General features: G+C 41.7%; 1 protein-coding gene across 6 annotated transcripts in view; it reads right to left on the bottom strand.

Moving 5' to 3' along the window:
* Positions 1-1,277: 1,277 nt before the first annotated feature.
* TUBD1 (tubulin delta 1) overlaps positions 1,278-21,428 on the bottom strand; it is a 113,102-nt gene continuing 92,951 nt past the window's right edge. For all 6 annotated transcript variants that reach the window (XM_063954040.1, XM_063954038.1, XM_063954039.1 and 3 more), the window contains 4 exons: positions 5,399-5,563; positions 4,290-4,424; positions 2,474-2,657; positions 1,278-1,483 (listed from right to left, as the gene is read on the bottom strand). In XM_063954040.1, coding sequence (XP_063810110.1) covers positions 1,381-1,483; positions 2,474-2,657; positions 4,290-4,424; positions 5,399-5,563 — 587 coding nt within the window. In that variant the 3' untranslated portion in view covers positions 1,278-1,380. The remainder of the gene's footprint in view (positions 1,484-2,473; positions 2,658-4,289; positions 4,425-5,398; positions 5,564-21,428) is intronic.

The raw sequence follows: 21,428 nt of genomic DNA, 5'->3' as shown, positions 1-21,428 counted from the left end.
TCCTGCACGCAGGTGAGTTCACTTCTCTCCCCTAAGTCCCTCGTAGCAGTGAGCCTGTTGCCAGCAGGACTCACTGAAAATAAAAAACCTAACAAACTTTTACTCTAAGCAGCTCTTTAGGAGAGCCACCTAGATTGCACCCTTCTCGGCCGGGCACAAAAATCTAACTGAGGCTTGGAGGAGGGTCATAGGGGGAGGAGCCAGTGCACACCACCTGATCCTAAAGCTTTTACTTTTGTGCCCTGTCTCCTGCGGAGCCGCTAATCCCCATGGTCCTGACGGAGTCCCCAGCATCCACTTAGGACGTCAGAGAAATTAAGTAAATTGTGCTTACCGGTCACTCTTAAGTTCAGTTATGTGGTGGTGCACATAGTTGTGGTTATGATCATGTTTTATGATTGGCAGCCAATAGCACTAGGTTTTTCCTATCACTTTGACCATAAATAATTTGGTTTGTTCCTGGACCACCAACCCGAGGCACCCCTGTAAGAGGCTTGCGGCACCCCAGGGTGCCTAGGCACAGAGTTTGGGAACCATTAGAGTATTGTGTTACTCTGTAAAGCACAGGATATTGTTATAATATCTGTTTATTCAACATAAACACCTGTGTAGGAACTTGTCCATTCAGAGTCTAATATAAGAAAACTAATCAGATTCTAGTTTTAAAAAATGAAATGAAAACATCCTATTGGTTGACAGGGGTTACAGCACATTTGCACACATTGCACTGTTATATAATAAAGTTTGCATGTGTATTTGAAATCTTGTCCTATATTTGGGATGCAGTCAATATACCGGCTGTCAGGATCCCGGCGTTCAGGAGATCGATGCTGGAATCCCCGAAAGCTGGCATTTTACGACAAACAGAATCCCGACACCTGCCCGTTATTCCTACTCGGTTGGTGGGTTCATGCCACCTACCGAGTAGGAATAAAACCTGTGGCGAGCGCAGCCAGCCACCAGGCCTGATGCATGTCGAGGGGACTCTCTGCCAGGATTCTGACAGATGGGATGCCGCTGTCGGTATAGTGACAGCGGGCATCCCGTCTGCCAGGTTATCGTATGTATCCCCTATATTCCCTTTCTGTTGTGGACAAATGCTTATTGCCCTAAAACTCTTTGGTATAAGAATTTACAGACAAATCTAGCATCGATCACTGGTTATTTCTATTTGGCTAGAAATGTTATGGTTAGGGATAGATTGTGAGAGGCAAATTGCTATCCCATAATGTCATCTTTACTCTCTCTTTTTAGCTTTTAACAATTAATACAGTAAAGAAAGCATAAATAGATTTATTTAAAAATATATTATTCATTTGAAACATTTCATGATATATATCATTAAAACTTTGGAAATATAGGTATTTAGGTATTTAATTGCTATAAACTGGCGTAGCTAGAAATGATTTGCTCAAGAACTGTAAAACTCTGCAGGAACTGCTCTTCCTCAATGCCATACTTTGTGTACTGATGAACATATGCTCTGTAAATTAAAACAGACAAAAACAAATCATTAATAATTTAGAAATATAAACCCTTGTTTGTTCTTGTGTGTTCTCTTTCTAGCCAAAGCAAATGGTGTAGTGCAACATATGGTATATTTCCATGTGTGTTTTACTCAATGTTACTTGCTCTTTTTTTTGCTTTACTCTAACCTCAAAATCAGGCCTTCATGGGCATATCCAATTAGCCGCAGTGTTTTCCCTGCAGCTAATGTCGGCGCTGCGCAGGTAAAGCTATTGAATTAATTAACCTTTTTTCCACACAGTAATCACTGGTCTAACGTATTCTTACCCAGTGATTCCGCATAAAATGCAGAATCAATGCATTTCCCAGCGCTTTAAAGCGCAGAAACTGTATTTTAACACAGATTTTTCTTCCCAGCTCCTGGGGCTGCAAGGAAAAACCCTAGCGTCCAGGGTTCCTGCAGTTAACTGACTCGGGCAGCACAGACAATTAGCTGCGGGGTAAACCCCAAGGCTAATTGAATATGCATCTTAAGCTTACATATTGGTTTTAACTTTTTTTTTTTTTTAAAGTAAACCATGACGGTGAGGGACCTTCTGGATTGTCTTTATTATGTTTCACTTTCTCTGAAGCTTATTATTATACTGGCCAAAGTGAAACAATGAGGCTGTTCCCTACAGCTAAAGTATACAGCACATTACACTGTACAGTAATTGAAACTTGTTCTACCACTTCCCTGCAAACCCAGGTGAACTTGTGAGACTACTCCATTCTAAGATAGGCATGTCCATGATACAGTATGTGCATAGCTAGAAATTGGCCTTAATCTGCTAAAATATATATATGTGTGTGTGTATGTAAATACACACAAGCTGCACTCACTTTCTGGTGAAAACACAGCAGGAAGTGGATGTATACGTTCTTGATCGTGTGTCCCATTGTTAAAATGTATGGATGTATAGTGTGACTTGTATTAACAATAAATGAATGTTAATAAGAAACTTACTTTGAAGCAAACATGTTCCATGCTTTTCCAACAATGCTGTCCAAAGGTTTCAGCAGGCACTGGCTATTGCTCACTAACGTGGCAGACTTCTCATATTTGCTGAATGCTCTTGGTGTTTTCCAAATACTAAAGGAATCCTCTGGTGATAACCAGGATGTATACAATGCTGGATTTTTGAAACCCTCTGAAATTAGGAAATAGTTAATTTTACAGTAAATGTGAAAAAAAAAAAAAAAAGGAAAAAATTAAATACATAAATCCCTTTGCACCTCACTAATAACAAACAGTTGAATAGCAGAATATGTGATAACTGAAAGGGATCCATTCAGCATACCGGCATTCAGGGTGCTTGCAGTTGGAATGCCAATGCCAGAATCCCGACATTGGTTGGAATGCCGACGCTAGGATCCCATCATGGATTAAAATGCTGGCGCCAGCATCCTGAACGTAAGACTGCTGGGGCTCTTTAGGGTCAGGCTGTGGAAGGGGTGTTAGGTTTAGGGAGGGTTAGGCTGCAGGAGGTTAGGTTTAGGATGAGGGGAGGGTTTAGGTTTAGGCACCACTATGGAGAGCATAGGGAGAGGAGGGATAGGGTTGCATAGGGAGAGGAATCAGTAGCAGGAAAAAAGAAGTGATAATGCCACTGTATAGGTCATTGGTGCGTCCCCATCTGGAATACTCTGTCCAGTTCTGGAGACCATATCTCCAGAAGGATATAAATACATTAGAGAGTGTACAAAGAAGGGCAACTAAAATGGTGCATGGCCTACATCACAAAACTTACCCGGAAAGGCTAAAAGATCTTAATATGTATAGTTTGGAGGAGAGAAGAGAAAGGGGGGACATGATAGAAACTTTCAAATATATCAAGGGTCTTAAAGTTCAGGAGGGAAAAATTCTTCAAAGGAAGAGAAATATTAGAACTCGAGGGCATACACTGAGACCGGAGGGGGGGAGGTTCAGGGGAAATTTAAGGAAAAATTACTTCACAGAAATGGTAGTGGATAAGTGGAATAGCCTCCCATCAGAGGTGGTAGAGGCTAAGACTGTAGAGCAAATTAAACATGCTTGGGATAGGCATATGAATATCCTTACAAAGAATTAAGGTTCAAAAAGGGTTGAGATTACCTAAAGGATAAAAAAAAGGGGCAGACTAGATGGGCCAAGTGGTTCTTATCTGCCGTCAAATTCTATATTTCTATGTTTCTATGAGAGTCAGGGTTAGGCTGCGTGGGGGAGACAGGGTTAGGGTCAGGTTGCAGGAATGCAGGGTTAGGGGGGAGAACATGAGGGTTAGCATACTTTTCTCCAAGTGTCGTGAACCTGTGCGTCGGGATGCCGCTGTCGGTATTCTGACCGCCGGCATCCCGATAGCATCCCAGCTGAAAGGAATATGGCCATTCATTAGCTACAAAAATCTACAGCAATAAAACTCCATTGTGTAGCAATTTATAATGTGAGGGTAAAAACTTGGCTCTGCCATTATCTAGCTCCCATGGGATTTCCTATGCTGCATAATGGGTAATGCTTGTTTGAAGGACGAAAACAAAACATTAAACCCACCATACCTCCCAACATATAAAATTGGTCTAATCAGGGATACAGCCACGCCTCATCCAATTGGCAAATCATGTCACAAAAGGAACGCCATATTCCATGTCTAGTGTGCTTGTGTAGGTCTAGGCATCTTCAACTACACTTCCCCCCCTAAAAACTCCCTATGAGAGCATCAGCGACCTAGGGGGACGGTCCCACCTAAATCAGGACAGCGCTGTGTTATGTCACCAATACAGTCAGACTCTTAAGTGTTGCTCACCAGGAGAAGCAGTTTCAATCTCTCTCCCACGGAATATAGCAAGGTTTGCCAGAGACGTATTGAACTGCAGTTCACTTTGCAAGGAAACTCTTCCTGTTGCTGGCTGTGAGCGGGGCTGCACTTGCCAGTTAATGCCTAGCAAAGGATTAAACACAAATACTGACGATCAGTACACAGAAACATCTGTAAAATCTGATAAATCGCAGATCATTCACATTTCTACAGTATAGCTGTGTGACTCAGAGAAAGACATTTACGGAACATTGTAGGTATGACATCTTGTTAGAAAAGTCAAACATTTTTTAATCCAGTTAACGAATCTGACAACATAATTCTAATCAATGAAAATCTAAAATACAAATACAAAGCTTATCATAAGAGAAAAGTAATATGCATACACTATGTGACAAAACTGGCCACGGTTCTATAAAGCTGATGGCACAGTTGCTGTGTTGCAGCATAAGAGTCATCATTACTACTTGGGCACTGTCTGAGGGTTCTCCAGGCGCTCCTGTTTCCCACACAACCCTAAACCATACTGGTAGGTTGAGAGCTGACTACAATGGACCCTAGTGTGTGCGAGTGCAAGAAAGTGTTAGGAAATGTAAACTGTAAGCTCCAATGGGGCAGGGATTGATTAGGAATGATTAAATATTCGCTGCACTGTATAATACAGTCACTATATAAATAAATTATAAAGATCCACGGACTAGAAAACAAGCTCTGATTAAGCTAAACATATATTCAGCTATTTTTTTGCGGAAAAATAAATGACTAAAATATATAAGATGACCCAAAACACACAAAAGGCTATTTACAATTGCCAAGTGCATGTCTAGTTCAAGATACAAATACTGTCTGTACTAGTATGGGAGTTGCTGCTGTACATTTTGGTGGGGTTGAGACCGTGGGTGCTGCAACCACACTCTATGCCAGTAAAGATGCTTCTTTAATGAATGTGGACTGTGGGTTTCTTTTCCACTGGACTGGCCAAAGTCACCAGAGGAAGATCCAAGACAAATAAACCAATGTGGCTTATAAGAACATTTATATTCCAACTGCATCGTTATTTGTATTTATTTTGAGCGCTACTACATGACTGCTCGCACCTTCTTCCATTTTTGCATTAGCAATGAGCATTTGTCTCAAATGTTTGATGAGGCCATGCCAAGTGAATGTGCTGTATGCCAGGGAGTGTTCAGACATCTGAGGAATGTTACGAAGACCTAGCATCTTGAATTCAGGGTGTGGAACCAAGCACTCCATTAATTCCCCTGGGAAGAAACAGGAACAACTTTGTATTAGCAGACTTACTAAAACAAGCAGATTTATTTTCAAGAAAGCTAAAAAATAAAATAAAAAATAAATATATATACAGGTTGAGTATCCCTTATCCAAAATGCTTGGGACCAGAGGTATTTTGGATATGGGATTTTTCCGTATTTTGGAATAACTGCATACCATAATGAGATATCATGGTGATGGGACCTAAATCTAAGCACAGAATGCATTTATGTTACATATACACCTTATACACCCAGCCTGAAGGTAATTTTAGCCAATATATTTTGTAACTTTGTGCATTAAACAAAGTGTGTCTACATTCACACAATTCATTTATGTTTCATATACACCTTATACACACAGCCTGAAGGTCATTTAATACAATATTTTTAATAACTTTGTGTATTAAACAAAGTTTGTGTACATTGAGCCATCAGAAAACAAAGGTTTCACTATCTGACTCTCACGCAAAAAAGTCCATATTTCGGAATATTCCGTATTTTGGAATATTTGGATATGGGATACTCAACCTGTATATATTTTTTTTTACAAGGTGACAATTTATATTTATAATGAGAGAATGGTGTAGTGTCTGTTCCAAGCTATTACACTTTATGCATGCAACAGAAAAGTCAGATACAGATATTTAGTAGATCAAGAATTCTCTGAAACTGCGATTGCTTTGCTGTCAAGCGTCTACAGCTAATGAAGGAATAAAAAAGTGTATTAAGTGGTTGAAATGCACTCCACACCTTACTTTACAGTATGTGTACCCAGGGGCGGATTGGGATCGAACACCAGCCCGGGAAATTTATGGAAGCAGCCCTAATGGGGGCGGAGTCCGTTGAGGGGGAGGAGTCTGTGAAGAGGGCGGGGTCACTCCGAAGAAGGTCCTGATTCTGAGACAGACACAGTTGGGGCCTTCTTTAGCTTTACGTTATGCTAATGTTTACCTGCGACTTTATGCATATGCTGCTACAATACACATCTGTACATCTGAATATACAAGGACTGATATGCCCACTTTCAGTGCCTACTGACACTGCAGTCATGCCTTTAATCTACTTCTGATTTTTCATTCTGCAAACCCCTTTTTTTAACCTTATATGTTTCAGGGGGAGCACACACTACATACAGCACAGTACAGTACAGGGAGAGAGCACACACTACATACAGCACAGTACAGGGAGAGAGCACACACTACATACAGCACAGTATAGTACAGGGAGAGAGCACACACTACATACAGCACAGTACAGGGAGGGAGCACACACTACATACAGCACAGTACAGTACAGGGAGAGAGCACACACTACGTACAGCACAGTACAGTACAGGGAGAGAGCACACACTACATACAGCACAGTACAGTACAGTACAGGGAGAGAGCACACACTACATACAGCACAGTACAGGAAGGGACTACATACAGCACAGTACATGGAGGGAGCACACACTACATACAGCACAGTACAGGGAGGGAGCACACACTACATACAGCACAGTACAGGGAGGGACCACACACTACATACAGCACAGTACAGGGAGGGGGAGCACACACTACATACAGTACAGTACAGGGAGGGAGAGCACACACTACATACAGTACAGGGAGGGAGCACACACTGCATACAGCACAGTACAGGGAGGGAGCACACACTACATACAGCACAGTACAGTACAGGGAGAGAGAGCACACACTACATACAGCACAGTACATGGAGGGGCACACACTACATACAGCACAGTACAGTACAGGGAGAGAGCACATACTACATACAGTACAGTACAGGGAGGGAGCACACACTACATACAGCACATGGAGGGGCACACACTACATACAGCACAGTACAGTACAGGGAGAGAGCACATACTACATACAGTACAGTACAGTACAGGGAGGGAGCACACACTACATACAGCACAGTACATGGAGGGGCACACACTACATACAGCACAGTACAGGGAGGGAGCACACACTACATACAGCACAGTACAGGGAGGGGGAGCACACACTACATACAGCACAGTACAGGAACGGAGCACACACTACATACAGCACAGTACAGGAACGGAGCACACACTACATACAGCACAGTACAGGAACGGAGCACACACTACATACAGCACAGTACAGGAACGGAGCACACACTACATACAGCACAGTACAGGAACGGAGCACACACTACATACAGTACAGGAACGGAGCACACACTACATACAGTACAGGAACGGAGCACACACTACATACAGCACAGTACAGGAACGGAGCACACACTACATACAGCACAGTACAGGAACGGAGCACACACAAGTAGTGAAACACAGACACAGGGGACCAGCGCTACGGGATTTGTCCCAGTGGCCAATCTGCCCCTGATTACATATATAGCCACCACATTACATACATAGCCACCACATTATTACATGAATAGCACCACATTACACGTATAGCACCACATGACACACATAACCACCACATTACATACGTAGCCACTGCATTACATAAATAGGCCCACAGACCTTGGGCAGCTATAGGGCTGAAGGACGTTGCATTAGAGATTGTCCCAGGGCTGGCTGTGAGTGCTGCCTGATCAGCTGGCATCCTGAGAACAAAGTACATCCTGCTCCTGTCCAGTCCTGTCCCCAAACCATACACTGTGACCGGGGACGCCCTTACCCTTAACACCATCACGATAATGCAAATAATGTAATTAAAAATAACCTCTCTGCTGGGTCCCCTTCGGTGCTCAGTCGCCGCTCTGGCCAGTCCAGTGAGAGTGCGGGAGCTGGGGTGGCAGTGGGTGTTGTGAACCCGGCTCCGACCATCGCTATGCTGCTGCTCCTGGGCCGGGCTCGTTGAAGAGACCTTTGGCTAGCGGCACCTGGAAGTGCTCGCTAGCCTAACTTGCGGATTGCGTTCCAATGAACCGCAAGTACTGGAAGCAGTGTGAGCCAGCCCAGCATGAGTGTGAATCGGTCTGGCTGAGGGGAGGTATGGGACCGGCCCATCGGAATCTATCATGGTGGGCCAATCCGCCCCTATGTGCACCCAAAAGAGATCTCAGATTTATGCAGTGCTTGAGTCTTTTTAAACACAAAATAACATTCATTATATAGTAAAGAACAGAACATAAAAGACAAATTAGAAATTGGATTGTGCAAAAATGTAAATGCGTAAGGAATAGCTTGGTTGAGTTCTTGTGACTTGGGGCACGTTAAGTAACTTTACACACATTAGGGGGTTCTTAGTATATAGAGGTAGTTACCGACCTCACCATCTTCGTGGCTCTCCAGTTTAGACATGCTGTAAAGCAATGTGAACTTTGCCAAAATATGATAAAGTATTTAATATAGATAAACAAACACCAATTGAAATATATATAACACATAGACAAAACAATGTAGAATTAGATGGAGCTAATACTTGAAGTGGACTATTCAGTTTGAGGCAAATGATGCCGAATGGCAGCACTCTGACCATTTCTCTGGCACTTCATGGCCAACAGGATCACACATTTTACCTTGCACACCATTGCAGTGCCCCTTGAGAATGTGCTGGGACTTTATCTCCATCCACGGCTTAGTAAATAGACCCCTTAAGCCCAGATTACACTGGGTGACCTCCTAATACCTATATCGTTGATTGCTAATTCGGGGAGATCGCCATTGCATACACACTGAATGATATTGCTCAGTGATATCATCTCCCGCTATCCTCGAACATGCAGCTCAATGATATAGTTAAAGTTGAGCTGCATGTTAAGTAGATAATGCCTGAACGAGAACTACCCGCGGGTGCAAGCGTCGTTGAGGCATACATACTAGACAATATAAACAATAGATCTTTTAAAAAAGAAAGTTATCATTCATATCGTCTAGTGTATCGCCCAGTGTGTACGGGGCTTTAGGAATATTTACATTTTACATTATTAGACCAATGTTTTGGAGATCCACAGGCTCTTTCCTCAAGGTACAAAACACATACTTTTTGGGTAGGAGAAGGGGTCTGTTTCACAAAATGAAGGGTTGTGAGAGTGTCGAGGTCAGATTTATTGTGACATACGGTTCTGAAGTGATCCGATGTGTTTTCGGAAGCAGGGATCAGATGGGAGATGCCGCAGCGGGCATTTTGTAATGCAAGATGCCGCTTATGGCATTAGCATAGTTTGCATGTGCATTTTCAGAGATTAACAGACATTTTATAGGATGTTCTCCATAACTGCACAAATAAAAATAATACAGGTTGAGTATCCCTTATCCAAAATGCTTGGGACCAGAGGTATTTTGGATATGGGATTTTTCCGTATTTTGGAATAATTGCATACCATAATGAGATATCATGGCGAAGGGACCCAGGTCTAAGCACAGAATGCATTTATGTTTCTTATACACACAGCCTGACGGTCATTTTAGCCAATATTTTTAATAACTTTGTTCATTAAACAAAGTTTGTGTACATTCACACAATTCATTTATGTTTCATATACATCTTATACACACAGCCTGAATGTCATATAATACAATATTTTTAATAAAATTTGTGTATTAAACAAAGTTTGTGTACATTGAGCCATCAGAAAACAAAGGTTTTCACTATCTCAGTCTCACTCAAAAAATTCTGTATTTCAGAATATTTGGAAATGGGATACTCAACCTGTAATTGCACTGACTGCAAATTCACAGTCCCCCACAGACTGTTAGTGAAATAGAACCCATGGAAAAGTAAAAACCTGCTACAGGCCCTCCAGTATAGCTGCATTTTCTAGTAGAACTGCCGACTTATCTGCTTTAAATAAAAGGCAGCTTAATTACCAATGCTGAAATACAGAACAGTGCAGATGATGTGAGGATGAAGAATATAGTCAGGCATAAAAAAAATTCACGTAAAATCTAAGAACAATAAAGTTACAGTATGGCATATTTTTGTTGTGAGATGACATCCAAAAAAAGACATTCAATAACACAGGCCAACACAGATGACACGAGGTCCAGAGTATATAGATAAATCTGGATATGATCTACATACAGTGCATCCGGAAAGTATTCACAGTGCTTCACTTTTTCCACATTTTGTTGTGTTACAGCCTTATTCCAAAATGGAATAAATTCATTTTTTCCCTCTAAATTCTACACACAATACCCCATAATGGTGAAAAAAGTATTTGAGATTTATGCAAATGTATTAAAAATAAAAAAAACGAAGAAATCAAATGTACATAAGTATTCACAGCCTTTGCCATGAAGCTCAAAATTGAGCTCAAGTGCATACTGTGTCCACTGATCATCCTTGAGATGTTCCTACAGCTTAATTGAAGTCCACCTGTGGTAAATTCAGTTGATTGGACATGATTTCGAAAGGCACACACCTGTCTATATAAGGTCCAACACTTGACAGTGCATGTCTGAGCACAAACCAAGCATGAAGTCAAAGGAATCGAGGAACCAACTAGGTACAATGCAATCTTAGACCTGGTATTAACTAACAATGGGGAATTGGTATCAAATATTTAAGTAGGAGTGCCCATAGGTAACAGCGACCACAATATGGTCACATTCAATATCAGTTTTCATAAGCAGTCCTATACTGGCTCAACTAGGACTCTAAACTTTAGCAAAGCCAACTTTGACATGATGAAGGACAGCGTTAAGGGACATTGAATGGGAAATTCTGTTTCAAGGAAAAAAATACTACAGAGAAATGGGATGTATTAAAATCACTGCTAATTAATAATACTCGTAAATGTAATCCCACCAGCAGCAAAAAAAGGAATACAAATCCAAAACCAATGTGGTTTAACAAAAATATAAAGGAATTAATGGACAAAAAAAGACGAGCATTTAAAAAACACAAAACTGAGGGGGATGCGGAGTCATTTCAGCACTATAAGGACTGTAATAAAATATGCAAAAAAGGAATAAGAGCGGCAAAAGTAGAAACTGATAAACTAGTAAGTAGCAAAGGAAAGCAAAGCAAATCCCAAATTTTTTTTTTTAAGTACATCAACAGCAAGAGACTAAAGGAGGAGAGTATAGGACCTTTAAAGGACAAAAGGACAAGTGGGGAGTCTTAATTAATAATGATAATGACATAGCAAACAAACTAAACAAGTTTTTTTTAACTGTATTTACCAGAGAGTACCAAATGCTGGGTCTAACACAAAATCTCAACAAAGATAATGTCCCACTGCTAAATGCTTATTTACGTGAGGAGGTAGTCTGTGACCAATTAAAAAAGTTAAAAATTAATAAGTCACCTGGTCCCAATGGAATTCACCCGAGGGTTCTTATGGAGCTGCACGCTGAACTACCAAGACCCCTATTTTTGATCTTCATGGATTCGGTTACATCGGGTATGGTTCCCAAAGACTGGCGTATAGCGGAGGTAGTGCCGATATTCCAAAAGGGGGAGCAAAGCTGAACCAGGTAATTATAGACCAGTTAGTCTTACATCTATAGTGGGTAAAGTATTGGAAGGTATTCTAAGGGACAGTATTCAAAAGTTCCTTTAAGCAAATAAGGTAATTAAAAGGAACCAACATGGATTTGTGAAGGACAGATCATGTCAGACCAACTTACTTGGCTTTTATGAAACAGTAATTGCGAACCTTGATCAGGGTAAGGAGGTGGATGTAATCTTTTTAGACTTTGCCAAAACTTTCGACACTGTACCACACATACGTCTGATCTATAAGCTACAAGAAACAGGGCTAGGGAGAACAATATTCACTTGGGTCAGTAATTGGTTAGATAATAGGGAGCAGCGCGTTGTGGTCAATGGATTATTTTCAAATTGGACTAAAGTACTAAGTGGTGTGCCACAAGGGTCTGTACTTGGACCACTTTTGTTCAACATTTTCATCAACGACCTAACAGTAGGTCTAGAGAGCATGGTGTCAATTTTCGCAGACGAAATTGTGTAAGGTTATAAATACGGAGGGGGATGCGGAGTCTCTTCAGAACGACTTAACTAAACTGGAAGCATGGGCAGCAAAATGGAGAATGAGATTCAACACAGACAAGTGTAAGGTAATGCACTGTGGGGGCAAGACTAAAAATAACACCTACATAATGTTGCCATATAGACCATTACATAACAATATAATTTAGTAGGTACCAAAGTTAGAACAAATTATGTAAATTAAATAATATGATTTATTACCCAATGTGATTTCAACCAGTTAAGAGTGTGTGTATATATATTATTGTAAGGTATAACTTAAATAGGTTTGAATGTATTAGTCTTATGTTTTGAGAATTTAGTAGCATGTATTTCTGTGTGTTTTACTGCAAGATTATGGGTCATTATGTAAGAGACAGGTTTTCTCTGTGTAAGCCATATAGCCAGAATACACAATACATTGAGCATTACACAAATTCATCCCTTCCATGCCATTATTCATATCTGTATTAATCAAAGGATTAATGTCTGATCTGCGCTATACCAAGTACAATTAAATCAAAGTTTACATGATATGTAGATATATGTATACTGTATACTTGATTCACAAACAGCAAATAAATAATTATAACTTGGTGGATAAAGTCAATAGGTCACCTAGCTCAGGTCTCATAATATGCAAACAGTTACTGGTATGAACAGGGTACATTGGAATTCACAATCAAAGATCTTCATACCTTTAGAAAGTATATCAACCAGCTGGCCTATTGTCCAGTTATACTGCTGCCCAGAGGCAATGATAATATAGGATCAAACCCACTATAAACAGGTCACAATCATTTATGCTAACACCCTAGGGCCTAGGCGAAATAGATCGTTTACACATCCATACAAAGGTAGATCTCTGATGGATAAAGAAATACCAAATTTTATGATCCCAAATTCCATACATGCTCACCACCGTGGGACGGAGTTAGCAGAGAACGTTTTATTACACTTTGGAATCTGTCAAAACCTATAATTATGTACTCCATTGGAAACTGTGGGGATATACTAGTTTTGAATTGGTAGAATATAGGATAAAAGGGGCAGTCTGATAGATAGAGAGTTAGAAGGAGAGGAGGAAGGAACGAAGTCCAGAGGGAGTCAGGATCCTAAGACGGTAGCTATGAATTATGCCCTCACATATTCTTGCAAGTGTATAGTATGTGTATTAATTGTTTAAGTTTGTAAAACTGTTTGTGTCTTATGTATGTACCATGGTTAAGGAGGCATAGATAAATTATAAGATTTATTATCATTGTGTTATCTTATCTTGTATTTTGTATCACCTATAATAAATGTACTAGACAAAATAGAGCTGGTATTCCAAGTCTTGAACTCATTTTCGGAATCACTAAAGTTATACATGAAATCTGCATATATTATATAAGGCTCTGCAAGTTGGGACAATTGACTTGTAGTCAAAGTATAGTACTTATATGTTCAATGAGCCAGGATTATATATCTCTGTAAAGTATATTTAGGCTTTGCCTGGAAATATTTCCTGGACAGTAGAGATATAGCTCCTTAAATCTGAGCCAATCACAGGTATTAAATAGGAACGTCCACGCATAACATATTGTGTGATTGGACCAGTATTAAACATCACCCCTTTTGTTATGAGCCCACCTATTTGTAAGCCTATTATAATATATTTGCAGATCTAAAATACATAAACCATTATATCAATATATGATATAATAAATATATGTTATATAAGATTCCATAAATCAACAATACTAAATGGGGTAATATTAGGGGATTCTGTACTGGAAAAAGACATAGGGGGATATTCAATTTGGCCCGGGGTGCCGGGTGATAAGTATCGGCCGGTGGGGGCTATTTAATTGGCCCCGATAAGCCGGCGCGTGCCGCGGCTTATCGGGGGTTTTGCTTCACCTGCTTCCGGCAGGCGAAGCAAAATGCCCGATAACAGCCCCGTTTTCAACCGAAAACGGGGCTGTTTCACCCGAAAACACACAGGTTTCACTGAACCTGTGTGTTTTCGGGTGTAAGAGGACTTGTTACCGGCCGAGCAAATTAAATAGCCCGACCGCAGCACCCGAAGAAACATCGGGGGTTTTTATTCCCGATGTCTCTTCGGACCAAATTGAATATCCCCCTTAGGGGTTCACATAGATAACAAATTAAACAGCAGTACCCAAAGTAGGAGTGCAGCAAAGAAGGCTAATAAGATATTAGCATGCATAAAACGGGGAATTGATGCAAGGGACGAGAGTATTATACTCCCATTATATAAATCACTAGTGAGGCCACATCTTGAATACTGTGTGCAATTTTGGGCACCATATTACAAAAAGGATATCCTGGAACTAGAAAAGGTTCAGAGGTGGGCGACCAAACTAATCAAGGGCATGGAGACGCTGGAATACGAGGAAAGGCTTGCAAGGCTCGGCATGTTTACATTGGAAAAGAGGAGACTAAGAAGGGGCATGATCAACATCTACAAATATATAAGTGGTCAATACACAGAGCTTGGGAGGGACCTGTTTTCTATAAGATCAGTACAGAGGACACGTGGTCACTCACTTAGGTTAGAGGAGAGGAGTTTCCGCACATTGAGGCGGAAAGGTTTTTACACAGTAAGGACAATACGTGTTTGGAATTCCCTGCCTGAGAGAGTAGTAATGGTGGACTCAGTCAACACCTTTAAGAATGGGTTAGATAAATTCCTATTGGATAAAGATATTCAGGGTTATGGTGCGTAGGCACGCATTATAGTTAATATAACTTGTCCTAACATAAAAATAACTAGTCCTATAATAAGACTGCATAGGAGACCACAAATAGGTTGAACTCGATGGACAATTGTCTTTTTTCAACCTTAGTTACTATGTTACTATGAACTGTCGGTAGATCTCCGAGCTACAGCATTCGTCTGTGGAGAGAGGAGAACCTTCCAGAAGGACAACCATCTCTGCAGCAATCCACCAATCAGGCCTGTACGGTAGTGGCCAGATGGAAGCCACTCCTTAGTTAAAAGCACATGGCAGCTCGTCTGGAGTTTGCCAAAATGCACCTGAAGGACTCTCAGACCATGAGAAACAAAATTATCTGGTCTGATGAGACAAAGTTTTAAACCTTTGGCGTGAATGCCAGGCGTCATGGTTTTTTTTTTTTTTTAATTGTGTAATTTTTATTGGAAATTTAAAAAGTTACACCCAGACATTAAAGAGGCATTTGAATTGTAAAGCAAACATGAGGAATAATACAGGAGGGCATAAACAGTGTATAAATGACAAAATAAAGATTAGCGACCAAGCCATCGGATATGAGAAATGGAACAATAGAAGGATATAGTAAAAACAATGACATGCAGAATACCCCAAATCAAACACCGATTACTTAATCGCCACCCGAAGGCGCCATTCGGGTGTACACATGAGAGAACCAGATTTATAATGGGGCATAGGTGACATACCATAAATGAAAATATAAATAACTCGCATCCATCAGAATATCAAAACAAAAAGCCTCACGATCCCCCCCACCCCATATACCCTAACCTACAAACAAAACAAATACACAAAATAAAATAAAGACACCCAAAGCAAACCTCCCAAGAACCCCCCACCCTGTATAACCTAACCCCAACCTAGGCATACCTGGATCCCCATAAGAACCCCATCCCTAACTACACTACACCTAAATGCCTAACATCCCTCCATCCCCCAACCCCATAACACAGGAGAAGTATACCGTATAATTGACAGGGGCAACTAAAATAAATGGCCATAAACTAAGTGGAGCAGGTTACACCCGCAGAATAGTAAAGTAGTATGCAAATACTGAGTTAGCTGAGCTAAAAGACAGAATATAAATATAAATGGCTGTGGAACTAAAACAAGCGAGCACAAACTAATTATGGCAAGCTTCTCCGACAAAATGGTAAAAAGTGCACACGTTCTTAGATACAAGGAGCTGGAAAACAGACATAATACTGATGTAACACTATATAAAGGGCCATACACCAGTTAGAACAGGATTCTCTCGGAAAGTAAGTGTTGCACGCAAATATTTAGCTATACTGAGCACGAGGATAGCAGAACAACAAAACGGTAGCTACAGGCTAAGCACACGATATACTGTAAATGAAAGGGGCAATTAAATAAAAGACCATAAATTAAATAGACCAGGTTATACCCATAGAATAGTAAAGTATTATGCAAATACCAAGATAACCGAGTGTAAAGAACAGACATAATATAAAGAGAAGTGGCTGTGGCATTAAAATAAATGACCACAACCTATATATGGGAAGTTGCTCCTGCAAAATAGTGAAAAATGCACACACAGTAGGTTTAGATACACTGAGCCGGAAAACAGATGAATAATTATATAAGTGATAATAACACTAAATAAATGGCCTTAAATATTATAGCAGAATTCTACTGGAAAATAATTAGTTGTATGCAAATAATTATCTAGCATGAGCACAAGAATAGCAGTATAACACAACTGGAGCTTTGAAAGGATGTACAAACAATATGAAATTATGCAGTAGCTAACGAGAATCAGTATACAGAACAGAGCACAGTCAGGTTCTGAGCAGCCAGTGAAATGGTTCCCAGTCCCAAGGTGGCAAAATCACTCCGGAGGATGAGTCCACCCTGGAATAAAGTAATCCAGCCAAATGACAGTCCCTCGAGAGTGGGCAGGATAAACTGGGCCATCAGCTGTCACACACAGCTGTGTCAAAATAAATGTATAGGGATAAGTGGCAGCTGAAGAAAACCGGATTAGGGACAAAAACCTCCATCCACGGGTTACACCGAACCACTGTTCCAAATAAATATTAGAGCGGAAAGCCATTCCCTCTCGCGGACTGCCAGAAAACTGGAGGATGTTATGTCGACATTCTCCCTCTTCATCGGATAAGTGACTCTGTGTGACTGCAGATTGAATCTTCACGCGGGACCATGGAATCACCACTAAAGAAACAGAGGCCGCAGGAGGATCCACACGCGCCATCACCAGCCGTAATTCACGGTGAATATGCGTAAAGTCATACTTCAGGTCCTCCAGTCTATTAGTAATTCGTTGCTCGGAAGAGCCCACAGCGGTAAGCACCTGCTGTAGTGTAATAGTAAGTGGTGCAGATAAAGTCTCACTAAGGGGCCCTGAGAGCTGCTGCACCAAATCAGGATAAATATACGTTATGGTAAGAACTTACCGTTGATAACGTGACTTCTCTTATGTCCACAGGTATCCACAGGATAACATTGGGATATTGTCGAGCGACAGCGAAAATGGCACCAACACGGTCACGAGCTTTCTGGTCTCCCAGGATGCATTGGGGCATCCACTATATAGTCCCGCCCACTGACTCAGTCAGATCAGTTCTTTCCACAGCGATTTTAGGCAGGAACATTAGGCAGAGACCTGTACAGGCGATAAGAACACACACGCACACCCTTCCATACAAGAAGGAAGATGTTTTAGCGATTGTCTAGATCCTCAAATCAGATGCGTCAGGGTGGCATCCCTGTGGACATAAGAGAAATCACGTTATCAACGGTAAGTTCTTACCATAACGTATATTTCCCTGGCTGGATCCACAGGATTATCCACAGGATAACATTGGGATTCCCAAAGCCATTTTAGTGGTGGGGACGCTCCTGATTTCACTGGAAGACCTTTCGCCCGAAGTCTGCGTCATGAGAGGCAAAAGAATCCAAGGCATAATGTCTAATGAATGTGTTTATGGAAGACCATGTGGCTGCCCTACATATCTGTTCTGCTAAAGCACCCTGTTGTGCTGCCCAAGAAGGACCTACCTTACGTGTAGAGTGTGCAGAGACATTAGCCGGAATAGGGAGATCTGCATGAGAATAAGCTTCTGATATTACCATTCGGAGCCATCTCGCCAGCGTCTGTTTACTAGCAGGCCATCCTCTTCTATGGAATCCGTAGAGGATGAAGAGAGAATCTGTTTTCCTGATGGCACTAGTACGATCTATGTAGATTCTTAAAGCCCGGACCACGTCCAGCGAAGCTTCTCCCGCAGATAGTCCCGATACCTGAAAAGCTGGGACTACAATCTCTTTATTCAGGTGAAACTTTGATACCACCGTTGGAAGATAGCTAGATCTCGTTCTGAGAACTGCTCTGTCTGGAAAAAAACTTAGGAAAGGAGACTTACATTATAATGCTCCTAAATCTGACACTCTTCTGGCTGACGCCATTGCCAGTAAAAAAAGAACTTTAACCGTTAACCACTTAAGATCTACTCTCTCAAGTGGTTCAAACAAAGGACCCTGGAGAAATTTAAGAACTAAATTCAAATCCCAGGGAGCTGCAGGAGGAACAAATGGAGGATGAATATTGTACTACTCCTTGAAAAAATGTACGTACATCCTGTAAATCAGCAATCTTCTGCTGAAACCATACAGTTAACGCTGAAACTTGGACCCTCAAGGAAGCAACTTTCAACCCTTTATCCAATCCTGCCTGAAGGAAATCCAAAATCCTAGCTACTTTAAAAGATCTCGGATTGACATTTTTTCCAGTACACCAATGAATATAGGCTTGCCATATTCTATGATACACACAGGCCGAAGAAGGCTTTCTTGCTCTAAGCATAGTTTGGATTACTTGTTTCGAAAAACCTTTAGCCTCTAAGATAGAGGTTTCAACAGCCACGCCGTCAAAGACAGGCGATCCAGATGACTGTGACAACAAGGACCCTGCATTAGCAGATCTGGACGTTGAGGGAGCAGTATCGGTGCTTCCACGGACATTCTCAACAGATCTGTGTACCAATGCCTTCTTGGCCAAGCTGGAGCTATTAGAATGATCCCTCCTTTTGCCCGTTTTATCTTTCTCACTACTCTGGGTAACAAAGATATTGGAGGGAACAGATATGCCAGCTGAAACCTCCATTCTACTGACAGTGCATCTACAAGGACCGCTCCTGGGTCCCTTGTTCTCGATCCGTACCTCGGAACTTTGTTGCTTAGACGAGACGCCATAAGGTCTATCTCTGGTAGACCCCATCTGTTCACCAGTGTCTGAAACACTTCTGGGATAGTGTCCATTCGGTTTCCTGAATGGTGTGCCGACTGAGAAAATCCGCTTCCCAGTTTAGTACACCCGTGACAAATACTGCTGACAATGCTAGGAGATGGAGTTCTGCCCATTTTAGAATGGGAGTTACTTCCCCCATCAGACTCTTGCTGTGAGTTCCTCCTTGATGATTGAGGTATGCTACTGCCGTCGCATTGTCTGAGCGGATCTGGACTGGTCTTCCTTGTAGATTGTTCTTTGCCTGAGCTAAAGCCAAGTAAACGGCCCTTATCTCCAATAGATTTAATCGGCAGGCGACTTTTCCTTGCGGTCCATTTTCCCTGGAACCATAGGCTTCCGAGTACCGCCCCCCAGCCTTGCAGGCTGGCATCTGTTGTCAGGACTTGCCACTCTTTTATCCAAAAGGGTATCCCCTTGTTTAAATGGTCTGTCTGTAGCCACCACGCTAGAGACCTTTTTACATTTACTGGAATCTTTATCATCTGCTTCTTTATCGTCTGATGATTTCCGTTCCATTTGGTCAGAATAAGGTGCTGCAACAGTCTGGAGTGGAATTGCGCATATTCCACCACGTCGAAGGTTGATACCATCAGACCCAACAGTCGCATTGCTGCATGGAATGACATTGTCTGGGCTTGCAACGCTTCCTGAGCCATGACCTGCACCTTGACTATCTTTTTCTCTGGTAAGAGAACTTTCTGTAGGTCTGAATCCAATATGACCCCCAAATGAACCATCCGCTGTGACGGATTCAGGGACGACTTTTCCCAATTTATGAGCCACCCGTGTCTCTGTAAACAAACTATCGTCTGCTGAAGATGGCTCAACAGTAAATCTTGCGACTGTGCTAAGATTAACAGGTCGTGTAGGTATGGGAATATTCTTATCCCTTGTTTGCGCAGACAAGCTGCCATAACCACCATGATCTTGGTAAACACCCTGGGTGCTGTAGCTAGCCCGAAAGGCAGAGCTTGGAACTGGAAATGTTCCTGGAGGATGGCAAACCTGAGGTAACACTGATGTGACAGTGCTATAGGCACATGTAGGTAAGTATCCCGTACATCCAGAGATACCATGTAATCTCCCGGTTCCATAGCCAACATTATGGAGCGTAACGTCTCCATGTGGAACTTCGGGATCCATATGTATTTGTTCAACATTTTCAGATTTAGAATTGGTCGATATGACCCATTTGGTTTCTGGATTAGAAATAGATTGGAGTAAAACCCCTGTCCCCTTTGTGATGGAGGTACTGGGACAATCACACCTGACTGCAGTAATTTTTGGACTGCTTCTTGCAGGGCATTGGCCTTCGACTTTATACGAGACGGGCTGGTGCAAAAAATCTTTGAGGAGGCTGCCTCCTGAATGGGAACCCATACCCCTGAGATACTACCTTCTGCACCCAAGCATCTGCTGTTGACTGTTGCCATATGTGTGCAAAAAGAAGGAGTCGGGCCCCCAACCCTGGAATCCTCCAGGCGGAGGCCCGTCTCTTCAGGCTGACGGTTTCTGTTCAGGTTTGGAAGCTGGCTTTTTGCTAGCCCACTGCTTCCTACCCCTGGATTTAAACTGGGGTTGCTTGGGCTCCTCTTTAGCTTTAGCAACGAAATGAGCGAAATTTTAAACCCTTGGACTTAGGGTTATAAACAGCCGGAAATCTGACCTTTTTCGATTCAGCCTCTGATTCTAGGATATCCGATAAAGGTTTTCCAAATAATATATTACCGACAAAAGGCAATGCTTCCAATTATTTCTTAGACTCCGCATCTGCCTTCCAGGTCCGTAGCCAAACTGCTCTGCGAGCGACTACTGTCAAGGCTGAAGCTTTAGAAGCAACTGTGCATACATCAATTGCTGCTTCT

This window comes from Pseudophryne corroboree, chromosome 2, assembly GCF_028390025.1.
Source record: "Pseudophryne corroboree isolate aPseCor3 chromosome 2, aPseCor3.hap2, whole genome shotgun sequence".
Taxonomy (NCBI): domain Eukaryota; kingdom Metazoa; phylum Chordata; class Amphibia; order Anura; family Myobatrachidae; genus Pseudophryne; species Pseudophryne corroboree.
This window is presented reverse-complemented; position numbering and strand designations above follow the sequence as displayed.